This window comes from Drosophila sulfurigaster, chromosome 2R, assembly GCF_023558435.1.
Source record: "Drosophila sulfurigaster albostrigata strain 15112-1811.04 chromosome 2R, ASM2355843v2, whole genome shotgun sequence".
NCBI lineage: Eukaryota > Metazoa > Arthropoda > Insecta > Diptera > Drosophilidae > Drosophila > Drosophila sulfurigaster.
The window spans coordinates 9396550-9418707 of NC_084882.1; the positions used below are offsets into that span (position 1 = coordinate 9396550).

Below are 22158 nucleotides of genomic sequence, written 5' to 3' on the forward strand. Positions count from 1 at the left end.
CGATAGCATTAGGTCACATTAGCAAACTACTGCAAACTTGGTATTTTTTTAGATCCAACTGTTATTTCTTCTGGCAGCTCTGCGGTCACTTTGTCAATCAGTCTCGCGCTTGAAATTGCCCATGAACTACGCTCAGATTGGCGACGCATCGCGTTCTATTGATTCGGAAAATGTTTACCTTACATTAGCATTAACAGCATACAAGTATTGAACGTTTTTATAGATTTCTTTCTGATTCTACAATCGAATATTTATAATTAGAAACAGCCACAAAAGGTGTTAAGTACAATACCAATCAACGCCAAATGTTTGTGTAATTGTTTGTGTGTAGGTGTAGATTGCATTGTTGGTATAAAGGATTACGCGATTCTGTGCATGTGTGTGTGCAAAACCAATTTACTAAAATGCACTACCGATAATAATAAAATAAAAATAATATTTAAAAATTAATGGCAGTACAATATAACAAGTGATAAGCTGCAAGAAAGGTGCGTACAATCAATAAGATTTCAGTTCTGTAATGATAGACAGATTCACACAGACGCACTCACACGCACAAAAAGCAATTCAACCCCTCAGCTTATCATTCGGACAAGAAACCGGATTCTAGTTTAGTTTAGCAGCAACAACAACATAGTCACCAAACGAGACAACTATTAAATTCGTTTTTGCTCGATTTTAATCAGATTGCATATCAAAATTGTTGCATGATATGTGGAGTACATATGCGTGTGTACGTGTGTTAGTAGTTACAAAGCACCTGACGCTTTACGTCAAGGCTGTCTTCATCACTCTCCCTTCTGCCAACCACTTTGTATTCAATTTGTATGACCAAAAATAAAAGCAGACTGTAGTCTGGCCACACCACAATATTTGCATCTCCTTTTTGCTTGTTTTCTTCTCTTACAAATTGTTACAAACTTGCCAGCCGACCACACACACACACACATATGTATGTATGTATGTACATATGGGATGCGTCTTTCTTTAATTTATGCACTAGCCGCAGCGACAGCAGCAGCGGCAGCTCATCTTTATTTAGTTTTCTTGCTTACTCATTCATTCATTCATTGAGGCCGCTTTCAACTCTCGCCCGGTGCAAAACTCGTTTCTCAATTCATTCTAATATATCTGCAAAATTCGTTTTGTGTTGTTCTTGTTGTTGCTGTAAGTGTTTGTATTGTATAATTCAATTTAAATTGATTTTCTTCTTCTTTGATGGCATTACAAGTGCGAAGAGGAATTCGTGCCTTCCCTTTTTGTCTTTCTTATTCTACATACAGTGAATGTAAAAACAATATACATGCATACATTCCCTTTTTTTGCTTTCTTTGACCTTTTTCACACACTATTGGAAGTGCCCCCTGCGTGGCCCCAAAAGCAGACACACTTATGTATGCGTACGTCTGTATAAGTATGTATGTATGTATTTATGTGAGTCTAACTATTTGCTCTTGAGCCTCATTCCAAATTCTAATCTCGTGTTGCTTTTCTCTGTCCTTTCCATGTTGTTTTTGCTGTTGTAATTCGCATTCATTGTTGAGTTAGTATTTGTTTTAAGATGTCTTCATTTGTTTTTTAAAACTACAAGATTTACTTAATATAGTGCCAATTTTCAGATCTGTTGAGAAATTTCTTAGAGTATTATGAATGTACATTGCTATATCACATATTAATATCTTTCAACAAATATAATGCTCCAAAAATCCAATTTTACAGAAATTTTGATTATGATTGCCAGCAATTGGCAATGTTGTTGTGTTATTATACTGAATTGGCCTACGAAATTTTTGGTGTAAAATGCCTTTGGTAATTATCTATGTATTACCTACAAGTTTTATTACAAAATTTACAACTCAAATACAATAAATTTCAAATTTAAGATTTTAGACTTTATATTTGCAATTTCCTTTGATTTACATACTTATCTAACGTGTTGATATCACAGATATGTAGATAAAATAAAATTAATAATTTTAGCAAACTATAATGGTGTCGATAAAGACAGTTAAAATTTCATTATATAGAGCGATAATCGTATTTTTAAATTCCCAACAGTAAAAACTTTAATTAGCAACTCTACCAATGATATGTTAAAAATGCTAAAGAAAATATAAAACTTGCGAAACATTTGTATCTTTTGTTAGTTAGCGAAGCGCAAATCAACGATTTGGAACAGCTTGTTAGCATCACGCAAACTTGACCAGCAACAAGAAATAAGAATGACTCACTAGCAGATACCCTGTAGTAAATGTCAATGAATTTAATTGAGCAATCAGTGTAAAAGTTTTGAGGGAGCCAAAATAAATACCATAAATAAAGAATGATACATAATTCTGAACGTTGAACATGCAAAATTTTTAATTTTAATGCGTTTAACATGTTTTTCTACCCTATAACAGTAATAAATAATGACGTTTGTTATTATACTAATAGAAATATCTTTCAGCTGTTGTTAAGTAGATGGATTCGCAGATAAATATAGAAATGAAACTATAGTTTAACATGCAATGCTTTAATTGGCTTGCCATTTGGGTAATTAATTGAATCAAAGGATAATTACGACCGATTTGAAACCCACTGGACTCCTGGCTAGAATGTAGGTTAAGCTGTCATAGCAATCACAATCATGTTGAACAATTGGTCGATCTTTAGTCAAATTGAATTGAATTGGTTTGAAGGAGGAATCCCATTATTAAACTGTCCTGCTTACAATTTAGTTAATTCGCATTTCCTTGTTGTAATTGGATTTCGCTTTTGGGTGGTATTTCTTTCGAATGCGACGAGTATCGTGACTGGAATTAAGGAAACTATTTAATGGACATACTGCAGTGCCAAACTTGGACGCTTCACTGACTCCGATTGCGGGGATAAGGCCGAGGATGGTCGGTGGGTGGAGGGTGGAGGAGGTGAGAGAAAGGTGAAACTGCAACTGCAACTGCAACAGTTGAAATGAGAATAACAACAACGACAACTGATGGGCAATGTCACTTGCAGCAGCAACAACAACAACAAACAAAAAAGCGAAAAAGGCCCCGAAATAAAACAACATACGAAACGAAACAAACAAAAATAATAACAAACCGCAAAAAAAGCATCGCAGCAGAAACAGAGAAATAACAACAAAAACAAAAACAAAAAGAACACACAAAGCAAATAAAACGAGATTTCAATGCAAGAATTTCCATTTCCATTGCAAACGTTGTGGTTATTGTTGTTGCTGACTGCTTGGTTGGGTTTTGTCAACTGCTGGAATTGCTGGCAAGCTACCGGTTACGGCTGTGGACATGGCCATAGATTGCTATGGGCCATGCGGACCATGTTGTTTGCGGCTATGGGAAAGTGGCAAGCTATTGCTGCCACTGCCGCTGCTGCTGCTGCTTTTGCCGGTTTGCAATTTGACAAACGTTGCACGCACTCAACTGACTGACTGTTCTACCGTTACGTTTTAGTTGAGTGCAACTTAACTGTGACTTGGATCATACCCAACCCAACCCAACGCAACACAGCTCAGGCCAGACAGTATTGCCAACTGGGGAGCAGCTAAATGTCAACGTCAACCATCAGCTATCTACGTTGTCAATGTGGACGTGAACGACGAATGAGGACAGTGACCGACTGTTGTCCGAATGCTACGCAATTGACCTGCAAATCAAGTAAAGCATCCTGCCACAGCTGCAACTGCAACACTTGCACCACGTTGTGATTTTCGTCTGTGTTTATCTTCGGGTGTTTGTGTGTGTGTGTGTGTGTGCCACACTTGGTTCAATGAGTCAGCAACATTTGGAGCACATCTGCCGTCAGCTGCTGAATAGGAACCACATCCAGAACACAGTATGACCCGATTTGAGTTCTGCTGAACAGATTGTCCTCTTTGCTGCCACTTACCGCCTCCGATTTGTGGCAGATAAAGAGACGAAATTATAAAAACCCAAAACCCCATTCAATGTGACACTTTATTGGCCACTTTAATCATTCAACTTTGTTGATTACCAAATCCAATTTTAGCAAATTTAGTTTTTTAACTGAATGATAAGATGTAAAATGTTCATCTCTATTAAAAATATTAAGAAATAATATTTATTTAATACTAAGATGAATTTTTATCAAACAAATTCTGTCTTTTGTGAAACTTAACATGTACATCGATCTAAAGCTAATACTAATTTTAGTTTCTTAACGGGTTAAGAAATTGTGTAATTTTTAATTCCAATTATAATGAAATTTAATTAGTAAGATAAATGTAATGAAGAACCTAAAAGTTTTTGAAGTTCAAGAATCAAAACTTTTGTAGCTTTGAATTTGCTCCACAATTATTCAACTTTTAGTTGTAGAATAAATATTTTTAAAACTCTTAATTCGCAAAGCTGTTGAAGTCTCTCTAAGTGAGTAGTTGAGAGTTTATGTGCAGAAACTATCACAGCCACTTCATAAGAGACAATTGAGAAAATTTATTAAGCGAATAGAAAACAGTTTATTTCGCTTCACTTTGGAGGCACAATAATGAGAAACGCAACCAATTCAAATAAACATTATTGGAATCATTCATGCGTGCTTTAAATTGTATGTTGGGTAAAAGCAATTGACAAGTGTAGGGCATGAAGAGTTCGAGGTGAACCGCTCACTTCTTCGCCCCTTGCTGCCTCTCTTCCAGTAATTCCACTTGCATTTGGTCGTCATCCTCACAGTCACAGCGTTTCGCATTTTGCGTGGGCTCAACAGCTATTTCAAGGGCCTGTGCCAATTCCCGGTTGCACTTGCCTTTGCTGCTGCTTTTGTTGTTGTTGTTGTTGTTGCTTTTGCTGTTGCTGCTTCTGCTTCTGCTTCAGCTGCTGTCTGTTTTGGTTTCTGCTTTTGACTTTTGCTTCGCCGCGTCGCTGCGCGTCGTCTGCAATCAATAAACAGCGACCTTCTCCTCTTGAAACTTAAACTTAAATGTTGCTTCACAGTCTTTGTTTTATACTCGAGTTCTTTTCGTTCTTTCGCTTTTAGGACCACTTCAGCAGCTTGCCGTCGCATTCTGACTGCTGCCTGCTGCCTTCCACTTCAAGTTCGACTTACGCCATTGCGGTTGTTTTATATTTTTGTCTGAAATTCTTCCTTAAGAGTTAATTGCTGCACTGACTACTCAACGGGCTGAGAGAAGCTCGCGAGAAGGCGAACAAAGCGCACCCTTGAGTCTTGCCAAGATTCTAAAGGCAGCAACTCAAAGCGCTAAGCGGTTCGTAGATTAATACCTGGGTAAAGATTTCCACGTTATTTGCTGTACGTCCATTCAAAACTCAAATGGCTCATAGACAAAAACGTTCAAGAACTTTACTACAACTCACCTACACTTGCACAATGCATCAATTTCGAAATGCACATAAAAAAAGAAAATTACTTTCTATTGCATTTTAAATTTCCCATTTAATTTCCAGTAGTTTTTTTTTCAAATTTGATTATACTTTATTTATGCAATAATGCAATTCAAATACCACTAATTTTTGTGGTTGCAAAAGATAAAGTTTCCAATAAATTAACAAACTGTGCAATTCCCACAAATAAACCAATTACACATTTTTTATATGTATTTTTTTCTTTAACTATTTGTTCGTCGGATTTAACTAAAAGCAAGCTATTAATTTAATGTGAACAACAAGCATGAATTAAGCTTAATAAATATGATTTAAATAGTGTGAAATAAAAGTACATTAAGCAGACAATTTATTATGCAGCTAATATTAAATTTTTTGCTGTTTAAAATTGCTTGAAAGAAGAAAAAAGACAATTTAGTGGTTGAAATGAATGATAGAGAAGAGCAAGTGTGCGAGAATAACAAAAGCAGGAAAACAATCGCTTTGCTGTTAACCGAGGCAACCCCAAGCGGCCAAAATCCCCCAACGGCTCTCCTCTCACTCACACTCTCCTCTTCCACACTCTTCACCCACAGCTGAGAGCAGAGAAGCGACTCGAACATCAAAGCAGCAGAGCAGCTGTTGCTTTTGTTGTTGTTTTTGTTGCTGTTGCTGTCGTTTGCTAAGCCGAACAGACGGGCGAAGTTGAAGTCGAAGTCGAAGTTGATGAAGTCGCTCGCTCGTTGCGCTCAGTTGCGTTTTGAGCGGCGTCGACGTCGGTTGGTCTCTTCTACGTGCAGCAGACAGGACAGACCTCCAGGACAGCACCCGTTGTGTCAGTTAGTTAGTTAGTTAGTTTGTGTGTGATTTGCTTGCAACTCCTGGCCGTCAGGACGTGAAAAAAGTCTCGGGAAATAAAAATCTAAAGCGAAGTTTGCCGTTCCTTGCTCGTCATTGTTTGAGGCTGAAGCTTTCAGCTGCTGCAACGACAACGGCAACGTGACGGAATTGTTTTTAATTATTCTGACGGCGAATGCAATTAAAAAATTTGACGCCCAGTTGGAGCGTTCTTGCTTCAAAAAGAGGACCATTACTGCATACTATTTAAAGTGGCGCTCTTTAACGTTAATTCCTCTCCACCATTCACTTATTCAAGCACATTATTATCGTTGTTGTGATTGTGTTTTTGTGGCAACAACTTTTGCCGTCCTTTGTGTTGATTTATGTGTGTTTTGCTGTTTGCTGTGTCCCTTATGGCATAGAGCATAGTGCAGTCGTCGTGTAAGGACTCGTGGCATGGCACTAAAACTTGCACTACAACTTTCCTGATTTCCCTGTGTAAGTAGCTATTTATGCAATGTTCATGTAGAAATGTAAAAAACCCCAGACAATAGTAAAGTAGTCTGACTCCCTCCAGGGAGCTTTAAAGCGAATTATATTATGCCCTAGTTATAATGTTGTCGCTTCCGTTTACTTTAGTTTAGATTTAATTTCCTTTCCGCATTAATTTCGCCCTTTCCTGCTAAGCTGTTTCTCCTCATTTCACCGTTTTCCTGCGAGGTTCCTGCTTCCCGTTAGCTCCGTTTTATACATAGCGTTCGAAATAATAAAAAGGTAAGGTTATGACAGTTTTGCAGAAATATGTATACCAGTTATTTGGCGGTATTAACTTTATCTGTCTGTCCGTCTGACCGCCGTTATGAATACATAATTCTTATTGGCTTTGAGGTACACGTTTTTGTTAGAGATAACTATCATCTGCAGATGGCTGATACGCCTAAAATTCAATTAAATTTGAACATGACATTCAAATTGAATAGTATTATTGCATGCTGAAGTTGATAACTGAGATTGTATATTTTGATTTACATGACAATATATTAAGCTCAGTTCTTATCACGCTAATATTAATAAAATTAATCTTTGCATGTTGTTCTATCTCCCAAATAGAAAGTAGGGTATTTAGTAGTTCAACAAGCTCGTCAGATTGTTTTCACTTGTTTCATTCCTTCTTTCATCCTGTTCACCACCTAAGCTACAATACTTTATAATTTTCTTTTACATTTCCTCTTCAACTGCATTCGCGCTTTATTTCCTCTTCTTCTATGCGGAAATGTTACACTTTGTGCAACTAAATCCTGCTGAATTTAATTTCATATTTCAGAATACACTGGAATTAACTTTCTCGGCGCTGATTGCAGATTTTAAAGGCACATGAAATATTAACGTCTCGCTTAATGCGCTAAGAGTCAATTAGCAAATTGCTTTAAGCGTTTAATCGATAACTAGGCATCATTAAAAGAGTTTCAGCAGCAATGCTTTGACTTCAACGTAGCCGCACTTAGTGCCTACCCCAGGACAGTTGCATGCCGCATGCGGCATGTCGCAGGCCTCAAATGTGCCCACAACGGGGGGCCTATCGATTACCTAGCTCAGCGCAGCTCAACTCAACTCGGTTTATAGGCATCACAAATACATGCACACATACACTTGTAATAATATCTCGTGTCACTAAAATTAGTCGCAAGACCCCCACAAGGCGTACTTGGTCTGCATGCTGTTCCATTTATTTCATTACTTTATACCTCACTCCTCACGCCTCACGTTATTGTCCTCTTCTCGGCGATTCCATTCCTATCCGTTCCATTCGGTTCGGTTCGGTATATTGCGTGCTGTCAATTTTCCGGTGGCGTCGCTGCTAGCAGCTCTTTTTTTTTTCTGTTGTGTTGTATTCCTTCTTTCTTATGGAATTGCGGTTGGGTCTTCGTCAGAGTCTTTTGTGTGGCACGTCTATAGAGAGTTTGTTTTTTTCCATATGTCATGTCATCATGCAATCATATCGTTTTACCATATAAAGTGAGGCTCACAATATAATCATTATATCAGCGTCGAAGCTTTGGCTTTGCACTTTGGTCCCAACTCTTTCGCTAACAATTGTCAGTTGGTAATGATGCGTAACGAAAGATGTCAAGTGTGAAGAACTGAAACAGAGAGAGGGAAGGTGGGGAGAATAGAGAGGCAAGCGATCTATCAGATCATGAGTTGGCCAAAATGTGCGGTTGGTACATGTGTGTGGCCTGTGTTCCGGTTGTGTGCACTATCCGATTATATAATGTCCATTTAGTTACAGTTAACTGGCCACAGCAACAGTTAGCACAGCTATCCAAACTAGTACAGAATCTGACCTCAATTACTGATTCGTTTGATCAGTAATCAAAACAGCCATCAAAACATGGCTAATGGTCTGTCATTGAATCATTCTGTGAGTACGCTCTAGTCTCTTGCATTAGGCCACAGCAGCAACAACGTAATTTAACACTCCAAATAAAGTAATAACATGTAGTAAGAGATGATGTAGTTCCCCCATACTGATTATTTATGTGTGTTGCGTTTGTGTTTGTGTGTAATTACTTATAAGTAACTGTAAACCTGTTACAACAATGTGTGTGCTTGAATTTTCCCAGCGTTTAACCTGCATCAAAATGAAACAGAAACATTTCACAATCAATGTAATAAAATGCGCTATTGTTTGTGCTCTTCCCACTCGTCCCACTTTGCTATTCCTTTGCTATCTCCATCACAGATATGGAAAGAGACAAGAAAAAAGAGTAGAGGGTATTGTCGACCCCATAGACAGCTTAATCGAAATGAACCCACAGTTGATTTTATATTTGTTTTCAATTTTCAAAACCATCTCCTGAACACTTATGTTAATTTTCGAACCGAGAGATTTAAATGTTGTTGATGCTCCATCCAATAGAGAAAGAGAATTCAATTTTCGGCTATGTAATCATAATTTGTGAGCGTTGTTTTTTGTTGTTTTAGCGCCACAAAGGAAACCCAGCAATGAAAAGAAAAGAAAAGAAAGAATAAATTTTCATTTTATTTTTCCCCGTGCGTCGTGTGTATTTTTTGTTACTAAGCAAAAAGGAAATAACTGAAAATGCTCTAGTCGAAACTGCACGACTTACGAAATACCCTGTGTTGTATTTCCAAATCGAAACTTATTCGAATATTAATTAATCGAAAATTCAGATTATATGCGTATAACTTTTAAATTTGCCCATTTATGAATAAAGCTGAAATATATTCAATCTTTAATCTTAATATATTTGTTTCAGTGTATTCAATTTATGTACTTTACCCGTACATGAGCCGGGCGGAGGCTATTAAAAGAAAATGTTGTCCCTCCATAGAGTAAAAGTCTCACGTTCCAAATTTTATTAGCAGGCATTTTGAGCTTTATCAGTGCTCTCCAGTTCTTTAATTTCTGGCTCTGCTTTAAAGCTAATATTAATCAAGCCAAAAGGCAGCTAAAATACTAAAATGCTCAAAAATTATGCCAACTTTAATATTTAATAGGTGTTTCATGACAAAACTAATAACTTTTAAAAGATAAGATTGAACAATAACCAATAACAATAATAGTCGTGCAGCAGAAGTAAATAATATTTGCATACAATAGGAATGTAACAGGAGTAGTTTAATTTTGTAAGTGGTAATTGTGTGGAAACTAGAATGCAGTACAGAGAGATAACAGAAGATAATGTAAGGTGGACTACACGACTCTAAAGTGTAATAGCGTTAAAATATTTAAGAGACTAAACATTTGAAGAATTTAAATCTCTTTTGATTTAGTACAGAACTGAAAAAGATACATGAGACATAATTCACAATTGATTTTATAGTCAAGTGTGAGTTTCATCAATCAACATCTTAAGTATTATATCTGGTTTAACATATGTAGTTAGATCAATTCCCCGGATTACACCAATTGATTTTTGTTGCCGTTGAATTGCGGCAATTAATTAAATGAATGCCATGGTCAATTGATTTGACCACTGCAATAAATACTCAGCATTCCAAGGAAGTCTTTATATGCAACTTTCACAGCCATTAGCCAATGATAGATTGATGTCTGATGGCAGCGGGCTTTGGCCATTTCAAGTGAAGCGGGTCAATTGACTGGTTTGATTGCGACAAAACTACTAAAAACTCTAAATAATATGGCCATTAGGCAATCGTTTATGACCTCAACTTGGCGCCCGGTAAGAATGTAGGACATACGAATATAATACCAACAATGGAGGTGGCAAGTTCGATTTTACGGCTGAGGAGCTGCGAGAGCAGGCAACGAATACCATATTTGATGCCTGCCCCTTGACTGTTAAAGCGTAATCCGCTTGGGAATAAGAAGCGCACACAATGTGAGCTTCAGGTGAAACTTACCGGGTTTGAGTTTCAGCCTATGCTAAGTGGATAATCCATAAATACACTGCCACAAAAGTTAACGGAAGAAACTACACATTTTATAAAATGCTAAAAGTAGTTGTTGCCAATTGAAATGAATATTATATTATGCAGGGTATCGAATTATAACCGCAGCTGAAACTGTGACTGTAACTGTGACATCATTAAATTGACGAACCGTTACTCGACCGTAAATTAAATATCATATTTGCATAACGGTGAAGCTAATATATTGCATATCGTAATGATTTGGTATATTATTACAATGTTAGCCTCGCATTAGCTAAAAATATATATGAAAACAAGTGCCAAACCTATTAATCTAATGTTATTCTTCTACAATAATTATCAAAAACACAACTTCCTTTAGTGTTTCCTGTGGCTAAATGTGCCTTTGTTTGTTTTTAATTTAATTTTGAATAACAGTTTTGAAGTGGTTAAATGAAAGACTTACAAATTGCTAAATTTAAGTTGTAGCTTGTTTAAATTATTTGATAGTCATTTTTAAGTTAGAATTGACTTTTGTTGCCTTAAGTAATAACTTATTAAGCTTGGCCTTATATTTATACCATACCATAGGGTAAATATTTTATAAAAAGTTTACAACAAGCAGTTCCTTCTTCGAACCCATAAAGTACATATATTTTATATTATATTTTTGATGAGCATGAACAGTCGCGTATATCTGTTCGTCTGATAATCCAAATTCACAACTAGATCTCAGAGATATAATTTTTGTGACAGAACTTGTTATTATTTTAGATTATATTTTAGATACGTGCCACTTTCGCCGCACAAATCCTAAAAAATTGATTGGGATCAGATAAAAATGATATAAGTTATTCAAGAAATAAATTCATATAGAAAAAATTCTGCTGATGTAGGTAGGTAGTTCATCAATATACAAAATATATATTTCGTTATATTAATTTAGTGTATACAAATGTATATAATCAAAACTTTAAGCAAAAAAAGAAAATTTGGTCTGTCTGCATAGTCCGATTGTCTTATGTTAATCATATTTTCTCAGTGTATAAGTTATTCAAGAAATAAATTCATATGGAAAAAATTCTGCTGATGCCGGTATATTTGGTAGGTAGTTCATCAATATACGAAATATAGCTTTCGGTATATTAATTTGGTATATACAAATGTATATACAATCAAAAATTGAAGCAAAAAAGGAAAATTTGCTCTGTCTGCATAGTCTGATTGTCTTATGCTAATCATATTTTCTCAGTGTATTATGTTGGTGGGTCAAATGTCGATGCTGTTGCCTTGTTGATGTCGTTGTCGTTATTGTTGTTGTTTATATGTCACAAGCGTTGCCATAAAAATGACTAACTGCTCTCGTTGTCTCATGCGACTTGGTTGCCATTTCTTCTTTTTTTATGTGTATCTGTAGCTGTCACTATATGAGTATCTGTATCTGTATCTGTATCAGTATCTGTGCTGTTCTAACGGCTATTGTTTGCTGCTTATCTCGTTGAATCCGCTTTTTGGCTCGCTTGCAACTGACATCGATGTAAGGCAATTTAAATTGTTGATTCGGCTAAAACTTTAAAACGCGGTTGCGGGTGGGCGCCAAAGAGGGAGTTCATCGTGGCACAGATTATCTTTAATAGACTGAAAACAAGATGTGTGCCACAGTGGGAGTAGGAAAAGCGTGCCGCAGACTTAATTTTCCTTCAGGCATAATTAAGTTTATCAGAATCAGAGAATCTGAACAAAAAAAGAACCAGGAACAATATATTTAAATACTTTAATTCAAATTAAGAATTGCGCAGCTCGACGCTTGTCTTATGAAGTTTTACTTGTTTCTTGTTATTTTGGCTTGTTTGTTGCTTCGCTGCCTGTGCTAATGGCCTACAATGGAGCACACGCTCCACTGAAAGTACCCATTACTCATGCCCAGGTGGCCGCTCCATGGAAATTGTCATAGTTAAGAGGTTTGAGCTACCACCGAAAACTATCTTTAGCACCATTCTGGGTTCCCCTGTCTCTGTCCTTCTCTCCCTCTCTCTATATACTTTATAACGAGGTTCGCTGCTTTGTTTAATTAAAATGTTGAACTTTCTACAAGTTGGGAACGCTATTGTGTTGGTGTCAACAGCAGCAGCAGCAGCCGATCCCTTCAATTCCCCACACAACACTGTTGCCAGAGTTTTCGCTGCCTTTCCGGCGGAAACTTTGCTGTGGCTTTTCACTGCAACTGCAATTGATTAAAGCCAAATGATGCTTCTGTTTACTACCATTATTTAAAGTTTACGTTTATTTCGCTTTGCTAAATACGAATGCGGCAATTAAATTTCAATTTGTAACATTCTAATCTAAAAGAAAAGTTTCATGCACACGCAGCAGTTAAAAAGTTGAAATGTTCATATGGAATACATTGACTGAATTGTAAATTGGAGTCATCAATTTTGAAAAACATAGTCGTGATCTATGCATCAAGTTGAAAATGGAAGAAATAAATTCCTGCAAATAAAATCAACTTTAATTTCAATTTATTACACTATTTGGTGACTTGCAAAACAAGAAAAGAGAAACAGGAAGTAAAGCACTATAGCAACAACAATAACAACAATTTATAGTGCATAACATGCAGAACTCTGATAAACAAAGTTATAAATTGATTTCGAGTGCTTTCAGAAACTTTTGGTGAAAGCCAACACCAAAAAAAAAAATAGAAGAACCAATCTCAGCATTTATTCGTGTTGCAGCCCAAAAACAACAATAGCTATAATTGCATTGGAATTGAAGTGTATATGTGTGTGTGTATGTGTGTGTAGATTAAACAACAACAACAGCAACATATGCGAAATTCAAGCGACGACTTTGTTGCAACAAAAAACAAAAGCTAACTCGCCGCAACAATGACAGGCGGCAAGCAAAACTTTACGACTTTTGACTTGGGTTTCGCTTTGCTGTTGTTGTTGTTGTTGTTGTTGATGTTGCTGTTGCTTTTGGAGTGGGCGCATGCAAACTGTGTTGCGAGTGAGAAAAAAATAGTGAACCAGAAACCTTTGCGAGTTGGAATTACTCGTGCGCAAGGATCCAGTAAAAGGAAGCCGTGGGGGGAGGGAATGGGGACCGGAGGCAAAATGTCAAAAAGTCAAGAGAACAGCAACCGGACGGAATCCTGAAAGCAACTGTCTGTCCCTAGGCTACAGCCTGGTCTGTGCAATTTACGATGAAATCAAATTTGCCAAAAAGTTTTTTCTATGTGAGGCAACTAATATCTCGGACTGGCAGTTCGATTAACAAACTTGTGGACAGCCTGAATTGAATAGAGACTGCTGTCAGCCTTATGGAGGAATTGGCCAACTGAACATTTATCCGTTTTTCACACCTTCAATTGGGCAGCATATTTAAATAAGGAAATGATTATACGCCACAACGGGAGGCAAGTGCTGCGAATTTAATTTTATATTTGGTGCGTCCGGATTTCAAGTCAACTTTTAACTTGTTGCGGGCAGGAAATCATATTAAATTTAGCAAGCTTGCTTTATCTCACTCCCTCAACCCTGAAAACAAGTGAGCCTCGACAAAAATATTAGCTGATTAAGCGAGTATTTCGGGTTTCGGAAGTCTAGAAAAGTTCCAAAACATTTTGTAAGAGTTGATAAATAAAAGTATTATCGAATTAAGATAAACAATTTAGAAACGAAAAATGTCAACTCATCTTACATAGCTGATAGCGATAGAAAGGAAAAATGAATATTAAAAGATTTCCTATTTTACATTTATCATTAATTAAGTTAATGATACTACTTCCTAGTGTGAAGCCACATTGTAATATCAACCTAGTATTTAATAGTCAAACAATAAAAAAAAACTGTGCGACACATTCGCAATTTTTTACTTTTCCGTAATACGATAAATCGAAAATTATCAAGAAAATAATCGGTGAAATAAAACGTCGCACACTATGCGATTAGTTTTTGCTATATCTCCAGATGCTAATACTTATCAAAGCCACATTGAAAGCCACTTAACAACATATGATAAACGATTTCTCCTCCCATGCTCAGCATTTGAAAGGCGTTTCGAGGGAGAGCGCATTAATTCAAACGTTAAGATGTGACAAGAAGTCATGCAATGTGCCAGCTCAAGAATAAAAACAACAAAGTCTCTCGTCTCCCGTTTCCCGTTTCCCAGCTAAAGTTTAGCACGCGCAGTTTCTGTTCCAGTTCCACTTCTCTGCCTACACCGCATGCCCCTTGCCCCTTGCCCCTCTGGCCACGCTCTCGGTATTTTACGCAGTTCTAATGAGCTTAAGCATTAGTTTTACTTTACACTTTTTACGCCTCGTACATTGTGACATGCAGCTGAAGAGGCTGAGAAAGCAGACGAAGAGAGCAGAGCGGAGCGGAGCGGGGGAGAACGTTTAAATGAAGCAGTGAACGTGTCGAAAGAGCAGGGACAGGGGCGGGGGAAACATTTGCATGTTGCCGGTGACAGGTGGCTAGGTGGCTGCCACAGCTACCGCTGCTGGCAGAGGGGAAGCGTCACTTAATGGCCACTGATTAGCATGCGAGGGGCTGCTTCAACCTAAGCTTTATGTGGTTTGACTAGTTGTGTGTGTGCACAAGCATGTGAATGTGTGTGAGAGAGAGTGTGTGTGCAGCTAATTGAAACATTGGAAACCAGGCACACAGAGGGTGGCACTTCAAACACTTAAGCTTCTAACTGCATAGGTCATAACGCTCTTCAATTTTGATTAAATCAAATGCATGTCTAATTTGCTGCCTTTTACTATAAGAGAGAGAAATGAGGAATGAAAAGTGCACTGTGTGGTGTTCATTGTGTGTGCACACTGTGTTAAACCAACTATTTTTCTGCCATATTAAATTATAATTTTCAAAGTGTTCACCATGGCGTATGCGTGTTGCATTTGCATGCATATCTTTCGCATCACACATACGCACTGTGTGCCAACCGTAGTCACCCAGCCAGCAAGCAAAGTCAGCAAGTTTCAGCAAACTATCAAATGCATTTATTTCATCATTGCAAAAAGTTACACAAACTTTTTGCGTGTTTCTGAAGAGTTTTTGATTGAGTTTTAAGCTTTCATACTCATACCCTGTAGCCAATGCAAAACCATCGACCAAAAGCAAAGGCAATTGGCTAAAGTTGAGCTATGGGTACAATGAAGTATTTCAAATGCATTCAGATTTTACTCAGCGCTGAATGATTGATTTTTATTTTGCGATTTAAATAAAAAAATGTAGTTTATTTTAACGTTTTTAAATTTATGGTTGAAGATGCATTAATCGCTTATCAATAAGTATATAGGTCAACTTGTAGAGTGTCTTCTCGCTTAGCACTCTCAACTGCAGTTTATTTGCTTACATGCTTTCCTTTAACTTTGGGTTATTTTGGTTCGTTAGCTTGTCGAGTGCAAAGTAATATGCTTGGCTTGGCTCTTTGCGCTTTCAAATTTTTGTGTGGAATGCACAAATATGGCAGTGACAACTATTGTGCGTACATAAAGAATTTGATTAAATAACGAAGCAGAAATTAATGCACACACTTGATATATAAAATCATAGAAGGTAGCAAGTCTGCACTTTCCAAATATTTAGACAAGCATTTTTAATCAACTGAACTAAAGTTTGCAACTGCAAATGAAATGTTAGAAAAGCCCCTTTAGCTGTCAATGCCACGTGCAGGCCATAGCGTGATTTAGAATCATTAAATGTTGAATACGATGAATTGCTTGAATCATGCGTCATTTAATAAATTCAAATATGCAGTTAGTTATCTGAATGGAATTTAAAGCATTGCAAATTGGTGATTTTACGTATTCAACAAACGCGCCAGCCCAAAGCCACAACATCCCCCCCTTCCACCGCCCAGCAGCTGCGCCGCATGTATGCACAATATTCGTGGCAGACATGCGAAGCATTTTCGGGATGTGCCTTAATTAAATTTTTGCAGGCATCATCGCTTGTTGCCCTTCGGCACATCCTGCATATGCGGCTACTCCTTGGCCACCCGCTCCTTGGCTTATTGTCTGCATGAAATATTCAATGCGATGTGAAATATTACAGCACTTGATTTCGAAATGAAGCACCCGCATAGCCAAAGAACGAGAAGCAACGACCAACAAAGGAGCGGCGAACATCTTAAATTTATGAAATGTACATCAACTAGCTAAAACCATCAAGTTGGTTTGTGCGTCTAGTGAATGTGCAATGATTTGCCAGCATTTGATTTCGCAGTTCATGTTGCGGCTAATACCCTAGACTAAAGGCTTATTAAATAAATTAAATTCTCAGGCAATGTTAATCTTTAATGCCAAGAGATTATTTAGGATTATTAAAAATCGTACAGCTAATTTTATGTGTAATACTATTAAAGTGTGTATGGAATATTAAATCATACTCAACAACTAAACAAATAATGTTTAAGTGGACTATCCATGAGGATAATAAGCTTTATGCACAATACTTTAAACGATAGAAAGCTTTTTAAATGTTTGCAATTGGCATAAATAATAAACATTTAAGATTATACATGATTGTAGACATTGATCTACATTGTGTTGTCAGATAATGCTAAATTAATTGTTGTTTTTCTACAAATAATTTCATATGTGAACATTTCCTTCTTCTTTCTACGATTCATCAGCAACTATTTTAAATAACGCTGCAATTGCATTGCTACATTGCGTTCACATCTAGAATTATTATTTAATTAAAGTAATTAATTAATTAATTAATTAATAAAAATTAAAGTATTTTAATACATACACAATTTTATTTAATTACAATCAATTGAGTGCACTTCACCGTGCTCCATATGTTACTTAAGTAAATTTATTCCGAGGTATTTACTAGCTCATCAAAGATTCTCTTTTTTATTTAATATTATGTGGTTGCCTGTTTAGGTTGCCTGTTTAGATTACTGAGTAAAATCGCTAAAATGATTCATTCCTTTGCCTAAATTGCTCACGTAATCTAATAATTCTGTATCGTTTTTCCTTTGCAGATGTAGAGCTGAACGAAAGAAGAAAACCAAAATCAACCAGTGAGAAGCATTCAAATAAACTAGGCATAACAACAACGACAACAACGAAAGTCCAGAGTCCCAATTCCAGTCCCAGTGACAAAGCTAAAGTAATCCGCATAAGCCAGAGATGTCGTTTAAGCTATTGCGTCGCGGCTCGGCGCGATGCATTGGCCTGCTGTCAGCATTTGTGACGATCTTGCTCTGTTTGTATTATATTTCGATTGGTCAGCCGAATCCCACACACATTCCCGACGCCAATACAGTCGGATTGCCAGTGAGTCTGAGTCGCGTTCAATCCCCACCAGCGGCTGCTTTGAATGCCTTCAGTGTGGTCAACAGCAACACTGCTGCCCAGCAGCATCGTCAGCCTCAGAGCATCGCCAAGGAAGCGGCACAGCAAACTACAGTCGCGAAACATGGTAAGCTCAAGGCTGAGGATGAGCAGGAGGTGCCACGGAATGTCAATTGGGGAGACAAGTGTTACATGCTGCTTCAGAGCGAGACCAACATTACATCGGCCGAGGAGCACAGCAGATTTGATTTCCAGGTGAGTTTGTCAGCACTCTGACTGAACATACTCTAACAACTATTCCTTTGAGCAGCCCGAATGGATGCGCTCCAAGGAGTATTGGGATCGAGGCTTTGAGGAAAGATACGAGGCGCAGAAGAAGGACAAACAACGACCACCTTTGAAGGTTATTGTTGTGCCACACTCCCACAACGATCCAGGCTGGTTGAAGACATTCTTTGATTACTTCCAAACGGACTCACGACAGATTCTCAATCTGCTGGTGACCAAAATGCAGCAGTACAAGGACATGACCTTCATCTGGTCAGAAATTAGTTTCCTGCAACTGTGGTGGGACCAAGCACATCCCACCAAGCAGCGCGCGTTCAAGCATTTGGTCAACACTGGACGCATTGAGATCACCACCGGTGGCTGGGTAATGACAGACGAGGCCAACGTACACATTTATCCCATGCTGGATCAGCTCATCGAGGGCCACCAATGGCTCAAAAACAATTTGAATGTGACGCCCAAAGTGGGCTGGTCCATCGATCCCTTTGGACACGGCAGCACAGTGCCGTATCTGCTGTCAGGAGCACAGTTCGAGGGCACCATCATACAGCGCATACATTATGCATGGAAGGAATGGTTTGCCCGACAGCAGACGGGTGATTTCATCTGGACACCTTATTGGCGCTCTGCCAAGGGTCAGGGCAAATTACTGACCCACAACATGCCATTTGACATCTATTCGATTAAGGGTTCCTGTGGTCCACATCCCTCCATATGCCTCAATTTTGATTTTCGCAAAATTCCGGGCGAGTACACGGAATACTCGCTGAAGGCGCAATACATCACCGACGACAATGTGGAGGAGAAAGCACAGCTGCTGCTGGAGCAATATGGACGAACCGCCTCCTTATTTCCACACAATGTGGCGCTGATACCCATCGGCGATGATTTCCGCTACAACAAGGAGCGAGAGGTGGATCAGCAGTATCATAACTACAAGAAGCTCATTAGTCACATCATGGCCAACAAGCGATTGTATAATGTGGACATTAAGTTTGGCACGCCCACCGATTACTTTCAGGCAATAAAGCAACGCATGGGCGACAAACCATTCCCCAGCTTCAAGGGTGATTTCTTTGTCTACTCGGACATCTTCTCCGAAGGCAGGCCCGCCTACTGGTCTGGCTATTTCAGCACACGCCCCTTCTACAAGTTGCTCAGCTCCGAGTTGGAGCACAATTTACGCGCTGCTGAGATAATCTTCACCATTGCCTACAATACAGCGCGTCAAGAGCGACACGAGGATTCCATCAAGATCTACGAGAAAAACTATGAGCAGATCACACATGCCAGACGCAATCTCGGCCTGTTCCAGCACCATGACGCCATCACAGGCACCTCGAAGGCAGCAGTGATGCGAGACTACGCCATGCGACTGTTCGACAGCACCCAGAACATGATTCGCATGCAGGAGGCGTGCATAGAGTTGCTGCTGCAGAATGCCAGCTCGCATAATCATGGATTTTTGCTCAACGAATACGAACGCGACAATTTCAGCAAGTTGCCACGCAAGATGCCCTTGCAGTTGGTCAGTCCAGGAGCAATAGGAAGCGATGAAGCCACTACCACAACATCGGGAGGTGCAGCCGCTGCGCCAGCCAAAAATGCCGAAGCCAGCTTCGTGGTTTACAACTCGCTCGCCCAGAAGCGCATTGAGATTGTTGCGGTGCGTGTGCAGCATCCAAATGTGCGCATCTTCAACGACCAGGGCGTGGAGCTGAAGCACATTCAAATCAATCCTGTGTGGAACATTACGGACATCTATGAGCAGGCATACAATGACATGCTTAACGCTGGCGCAGCAAACGCAGGTCGCATTCGCACCTCCAGGCGGCAATATGAAGTGCTGTTTGTGGCCGAGCTGGAGCCGTTGTCTTTGACCACGTATCGCGTGCAAGTGGATGAGTTCAACTACAAGCGAAATATTGCCACGGTTTATTGCGACGACTGCACTGACAAACCGGACCCGGGATCATCTACAGCCACACCAGGAGGGTCAAACGTTAATGTCTTCGAAGCACGCGCCAAGCCAGCTGGTAAGAAAATCTCTATTTATCCCCATTTGAAGTGATTTAATTGACTTATTCCCTCTACTTTGCAGGCGACATTCAGCTGGAGAATCCCAGCATGCGTTTGCTGTTCGATGAGAAGACCGGTTTCCTCAAGACCATCACCCGAAAGAACAAACAGCAACAGCTGCTGCAACCTATGCAATGCGCCATCAAATTTGCAGCCTATCGAAGTGCGCAGTTCCATTCGGGCGCATATTTGTTTAAGACAGACCCAGAGCAAAGCGAGGCCGAGAAGGATGTGTTGGAGCAGTACGAGGATGTGCGCATTATCATCACCTCGGGGCCAATTGCTAGCGATGTGACTGTCATCTATGGGCCCTTCATGGCGCACACTGTGCGCATTTTCAATACACGAACCCATTTAGATGCAGCGATTTACATTGAGAACGATATTGACTTTGAGCCGCCACCAAAGAATCGAGAAACTGAGCTGTTTATGCGACTCGTGACGAACATTGACAACATTGCACCAGCGCCATTGCAACGCGATCCGCTTAAGGAGCCGGCAGAGCCCAGCAGCATGCCCGAACTGCCCGTATTCTATAGCGATCAGAATGGGTTCCAGTATCACGAGTAAGTTTACAATGCGATACACTCTTTAGTGAATATTAAAATAATGTTTTACCAAACAGACGCATCAAGGTGCCAGCCATTGGCATTGAGGGCAACTATTTCCCCATCACTTCCGGCGCTTTTCTCCAGGATACCCACCAGCGTCTGACGCTGCTGAGCACACACGCTCAGGGTGCTGCAAGCTATGAGCCAGGTCAACTGGAGGTAATGCTCGACCGTCGCACGCTGTATGATGATTATCGGGGCATGGGAGAAGGCGTTGTCGACAGTCGCCTCACGCGTCACAAATTCTGGCTACTTGTCGAGGATATGCCATCGGGTCATCATGTGGACAAGCCGCCCAGCTACAAAGTGTTAAGCTTGCAGGCCCAACAGTTGGCAAACGCGTTGCGCTACCCGCCGAATCTCTACTTTTTGAGTAACTTTGAGCAACCACAGCCGGCGCTGCATACGTTGGTGCGTCTACTGCCACATGGAGCGCTGCCATGCGATGTGCATTTGACCACATTGCGCACACTCTCCGACGCTCAACTCCAGATGTTTCCGTCCGCATCGGCGTTGTTGGTGCTGCACCGACAGGGCTTCGACTGCAGCGTCAGCTCACAGCAGGTGGACATGACTAGCGTGTGCCCACAAATGGGCAATGGTCTTGGCTCAGTTCGCTTTGGGGATTTGCGACTAAATTCCATCGAATCCACCAGCCTGACAGGCATGTCGCAGCATAAACCACACCTATTGCGTTCACTGGCACAGATCACTCTGGAACCCATGGAGTTACGAACATATAATCTCACTTTCCAAGGGGAGCTGTAAAACCCACCAGTTAGATAACCAACCAACAACCAGACAGCAAGTATAGCGTTTCTGTTCTCAATGTATCTCATTCGAATCTAGATCCTAAGTAAATATTTATGTTCTTTATTTGATGTTTAGTTAGGCTTAGGTTTACATTTAAAGGACGGACAAGTGCATATTATTTAGCTTTATTTACACAGCTCTCTCCGTGTCTCGCATTCTAGCTCACATTTTGAAGTACAAAGCCCAATAGCATAGATAAATATTCATACTGACCACAATTACCTAAATATGCGAAGGATTATAGACATTTCAACTGCCCATTAGCATTCCGTTTCGTAACTTTTCTCTCTTCAATATTCTTTCACTGTCTGCACTGTCCACATTTCGTGCAATATGTTTTATAATCGAATTCCTTAATTTACGTGTACATTATAGTCTAAATTGCTAACTTGAAATCAATAGCAGAATCATAGCAGGCAATTAAATATATGATAGTTATCTTTGCCTGTTCGAGTTTGACGGTAGCTCAATG

General features: G+C 39.3%; 1 protein-coding gene across 2 annotated transcripts; it reads left to right on the top strand.

Moving 5' to 3' along the window:
* The first annotated feature begins 113 nt into the window (after positions 1-113).
* LOC133836319 (alpha-mannosidase 2) lies at positions 114-21799 on the top strand. Of its 2 annotated transcripts, none has more exons than XM_062266715.1 (5): positions 114-488; positions 17583-18150; positions 18206-20219; positions 20285-20828; positions 20888-21799. In XM_062266715.1, exons 2-5 carry the CDS (start codon positions 17731-17733, stop codon positions 21639-21641), a joined length of 3732 nt encoding a protein of 1243 aa, XP_062122699.1. In that variant the 5' UTR covers positions 114-488; positions 17583-17730; the 3' UTR covers positions 21642-21799. The 2 variants fall into 2 exon arrangements, with proteins under 2 accessions (XP_062122699.1, XP_062122700.1); XM_062266716.1 differs by lacking the exon at positions 114-488 and adding an exon at positions 6096-6674.
* Positions 21800-22158: the final 359 nt, after the last annotated feature.

Bases quoted from the DNA above. Each gene is read 5' to 3' on its own strand.
- LOC133836319 (XM_062266715.1), top strand. From the start codon at position 17,731: ATGTCGTTTAAGCTATTGCGTCGCGGCTCGGCGCGATGCATTGGCCTG. The intron at 20,220-20,284 runs GTAAGAAAATCT...TCTACTTTGCAG, and splicing joins AGCACGCGCCAAGCCAGCTG to GCGACATTCAGCTGGAGAAT. The intron at 20,829-20,887 runs GTAAGTTTACAA...TTTACCAAACAG, and splicing joins AATGGGTTCCAGTATCACGA to ACGCATCAAGGTGCCAGCCA.